Source organism: Apteryx rowi, unplaced genomic scaffold, assembly GCF_003343035.1.
Source record: "Apteryx rowi isolate R43461 unplaced genomic scaffold, aptRow1 scaffold_132, whole genome shotgun sequence".
NCBI lineage: Eukaryota > Metazoa > Chordata > Aves > Apterygiformes > Apterygidae > Apteryx > Apteryx rowi.
The window spans coordinates 1,221,691-1,225,851 of record NW_020447553.1 but is presented as its reverse complement, the minus strand read 5'-3'; the positions used below and the strand labels follow the sequence as shown (position 1 = coordinate 1,225,851).

The 4,161-nt window shown below is 66.7% G+C and overlaps 1 protein-coding gene across 1 annotated transcript; it reads right to left on the bottom strand.

The window, feature by feature from the left end:
• Positions 1-1,774: 1,774 nt before the first annotated feature.
• Positions 1,775-4,161, bottom strand: SPDEF (SAM pointed domain containing ETS transcription factor; the record flags this gene model as incomplete). Its single annotated transcript, XM_026056522.1, has 5 exons — positions 1,775-2,020; positions 2,114-2,254; positions 2,610-2,657; positions 2,738-2,935; positions 3,843-4,161. Coding segments are annotated over 5 exons (885 nt in total), but the record flags the coding sequence as incomplete, so codon positions are not given.

Below are 4,161 nucleotides of genomic sequence, written 5' to 3'. Positions count from 1 at the left end.
GGGTGTTTCTGTCCCAAAAACCTGCTGCTGGGCGAAGCCTTGAGATTGACCCCTGTTTTCTCGCCTGTGAGCTGCAGGGAGCAGAGGGATGCTCCGGGTTTCCTCCTATTCGCCCCAGCCGGGGCACCTCCAGGAGTGTCAGGGCAGGACGGAGGGACCTGGGGCAGTTTCGGTGGCAGGTTGAGGTCTGCAAACTTGCAGCAGCCCATGGGGAAAGTGCCGGCCCTGGGTTTACCTCTGCCGCGGAGAACCGGCAGCAGGAGCGATGATCCGCTCACCAGGGACCGCGGGAAAGCCAGTGCCAAGGGCGCCTCCGGGGACCGCGGGAAAGCCGGTGCCAAGGGCACCTCCGGGACCCCCCAGGCAAAGGGGGGCTGCGGGGAGGGGACGAGCACCCCGGCATCGTCAGAGACCTCCGCGCACCCTGATCCCCCCCAGGAGGGATTTGGGGGAGAAACCCCGGCACGGCGGCCGGAGGCACCCGGCACGCCAGGCTGCCCCTCCTGCCGCTGAGACCGACGGCAGCAACGTCGATCCTACTTAAAAAAAGATACGGTGCGAAATAAAAAGGGTTATTTTACCCGTGCACCGTGCGGGTCCCCCCTGGCCATCCGCGGCGCCAGGCTCCCACATCGGAGGGGGCTGCAAAAGGGACACGGGATTCGGGATCCCAGCTCGAGTCGCCGCCCAGGTCCAACCAGCAACACCCTGCGCACGCACGGGCACACAAGGAAATCACCAGACACACGATTCGCTTTTTTTCCCCTGTTTTTTTTTTTTTTTCTCCCTTTTCCAGAGACAAAGGCTGTTTTCCTCCTTCCCCTGCTCCTCTCCTTCCTCCGGCGGCCTCAAACTGCAACCCAGTCGCGGTGCTGGCAGAGCTGGCTGAAGCACGTTCGCTTCTCTGCCAGGTAAACAGTACAAAACAGGCAGAAAGACAATAAAAAGGCAGCAGCTGCCACGGGCAGCTATTTTAAGTTAAAAACAAAAAAACCACCAACCGGGTAATTTTTTTTTCCCCCTTAAACTCTCACAAAGCATTTCACGGGTATCCGGGGCTCCCTTCTGTACTCCTCATTTGAACCTCAACCACAACTCGTCACCGGCCAAAACCAAAAGAAAAACAAATAAAAAACCCCTATAATATAAAAGATCAACATTGCCAGGTAACTTAGACTCTTATGAAATGTGCAGGTTAAACAGTCCCCAGTTCTCTGGCCAAGTTCTGGTGCAGGTGTTTGCGTTTCAGATTTATCTTCCAGAGGGAAATGGCAAAAATTACATCTTTTTCTTTTTTTTTTCCCCCTCCTCTCCCCAGGAACGGGAATCAGGCAGTGAAAGTCGAACCGAATCAGAAGCAGGGGCCGAGCCCTGCGCCGGGGCCGAGGCCGGGGGGCGCGGGGGGTCCCCGCGCGCGGGCGCTGCTCGGCCAGGGCACACGGGACGTTTTGCAGTCGCCCCTATGGCAAAATCCCCCTTCGAAGGGGCCGCGTCCCTCCGGAGGGGACGTCCCGGCTGCCGGCTCGCCTCTCCCGGGAACGGGCCAGGCTGCCCCAAAGCAGTGCCGGGCGGCGGTGGCGGTGGCGGCGCGTCCCCGCGCGGGTCGGCGTGCGCCCTGGCACGGGGCCGCGGAGCCTTTGTCCTCTCGGGAACAATAGCCCGAGCCCGGGGCCCCGGCGTCCCCGGAGCAAGGAGCGCGTCCTTCCCTCGCACCCAGTGGGACCGGGGGGGCTTTGGTGCAAATCCGGAGCTGGTGCGTAGCGTCGGGAGACGGTCTCGGCGGTGGGCGAGGCGAAGGTCCCCCCCGGCGCTCCCAGCACGGCCGGTCCCTCCTCGGCCTCTCAGACCGGGTGCACGAACTGGTAGACGAGGCGCTGGGAGATGTCGGGTTTCCGGATGATGCCCTTCTTGTAATACTGCCGGATGGAGCGGCTCAGCTTGTCGTAGTTCATGGCCGGGCGGTTCTTCCGGATGCCCCACAGCCGCGCCACCTGCGCCGAGTCCTCGATCTTGAAGATGCCTGCAAGGGGAGCACGGGAAACGGGGAGGTCACGGCGCAGCCCTCGGCTCCCTCCTGCCGCCGCCGCGCCGGGCGCCGCCGCCGAGCACCCACCTTTCTCCTTGTTGAGCCAGCGGATGAAGCGCCCGTAGTTGTGGGGTTTCAGCAGCAGCTCCTTGAGGAACTGCCAGAGGTGGATGGGCTGCCCGGCGCAGGACGAGTCCACCTCGCTGTCCGCCCAGCCGGTGTCACCCCCTGCCACCGGGAGGGACGGAGACGGGCTGAGGACGCGCAGCAGCGCCGCGCGGCTCCCCATCCGGGAAACCCCGGCTTGATGCCTGCAGGTCTCCGGGGGCCTCAGCCCAGGGGTCCAGAAATCAGCTAGGACACCCAGGGAGAGGGCTCGCGGCTGTTCCCCTTCGGCTGCGCCACGCGGGCAGCCCAGGGCTCGCTTTTGGGGCAGAAGGGAGCGCAAACGCATGGATGCCAGCAGAGCAGCGACTCCGCCGATGCACCGGATAATTGCAATTAAGCAGGGAGCGACCTCCCCAGCACCCCAGACCAGTCGCCGAGGGACGGGCCGGCGAGGCTGAGCCTGCGCAAAACTCACCGCAGTATCGCCCGTCGCCCGGGGCGGCTTTTTCCTTCATCCAGGCGGCTGGAAGGGAAAAGCTCCTGGTCAGGGAGGGCATTTCCCCAGCCGGACGCGCAGCATCGCCCACGTCCCCCGGCGCCTACCGGATTTCCAGATGTCGAGGTGAGCGTGCAGGACGTCGCCGCACACCGGCGAGCGCTGGCAGAACTGCTCCTCGGACATGGCGCACAGGTCCTTGCCCGACAGCTCCTGGAAGGACTTCCCAATCTGCGGCAGCCGGTACTGGTGCTCCGTCCACAGGATCCACTTCTGCACGTTGCCGGGGCTCCAGTCGGCGGGGTCTGCGGGGAGACGGGCGCCCGCCGCCGGCCGCTGAGCACAGCCCTGCCTGCCGCTGCCGAGAGCGCCGCTGCCCCCCTCCGGCAAAGCCCGGGCAAACTCAGCTCACCCCACAGCTCCCGCCGCCCCGGCCACGCTGCTCTGCGGCAGTATCAGCCACGGGGATCAAAACACCCCGGGTTTCCGGATGGAAAGCCGGGATGGGGACCCTGCGTCCCCCGGCCGGCTCAGCCCAGCGAGCAGCCAAGCGCCGCCGGCGGGGTGCAAACGCCCCGCGGCGCCTGGGCGGTAGCGGCACGACCTCGCTCTCCTCCGCGGCGGCATTTTTTCCTCCGCCTGTCAAAGTCCCTTTTGTTCCCGGCCCCGGCGCTGGCTGGCAGCACCCAGCCGAGCACCTGGAGGCTCCGCGCGGCCGGGAACGGCCCGGGAGGTTCTGCCCCGGCGCCTGCCCTGCTGCCTCCGAGGGGCGGCAAACTCGGCCGCGTGTGGCTGCAAGCGATGCCCGAGGAGGGTGAAAGGGGGACGGAGGGGAGGATAAAGCAGCCCCAGCAGGCGACTTCTGCTCCTCGTCACCGCTCACCTGCTGCGAAGCGCACGCAGTGCCGCAAGGCGCCCCGACGCCGCGGCCAGCGAGGGGAAGGGACTGCGCGCCCCTGCGCCTGCCCTCCCCGGCTCTGCGCCGCGGCACCCGCGGGCTCCCCGCGCTCGGCAAAGCCTCTGCTCAGCTCCCAGCTGGTGAGGGCGGAGGGGGCGTTTCGTGGGCACCCCCGGGCTTTTGCAAACAGCCCTGCCCGGGAGAGGTGCCCGCGGGGAGCCAGGCAGCAGCACCCGGCGCCCCGCTTGCAAATGCCTGGGGCCCGGGGCGCAGCGAGCCTCGCCGGACCCGGCGGCGGGGACGGCAGCACCCACCTGCGGCGATGTTGAGGAGCTTGCAGGCCGTCTCGATGTCCTTCAGCACCTCGCCCACCACCATGCTCTGCACCTGCTCCAGCGAGTGCTCCTCCAGGTGCAGGCTGCCCTGGAAGTCCAGCTCGGCGCCCAGCCCCAGGCCCTGGCTGTCGATGACGGGACACTGYTCCGGCTCCTTCTGCGCCTCGCCGCGGCCGCCCTGGGTGCTGCCTTGCGACGGCTCCCCGGGGCCCTTGGGCGCCCAGGCYGCCTCCTCCGAGTAGAGCATGTCGAAGTAGTGGAGGCAGAAAGCGGGCAGGCTCTGCTCCGGGGTGGCCGG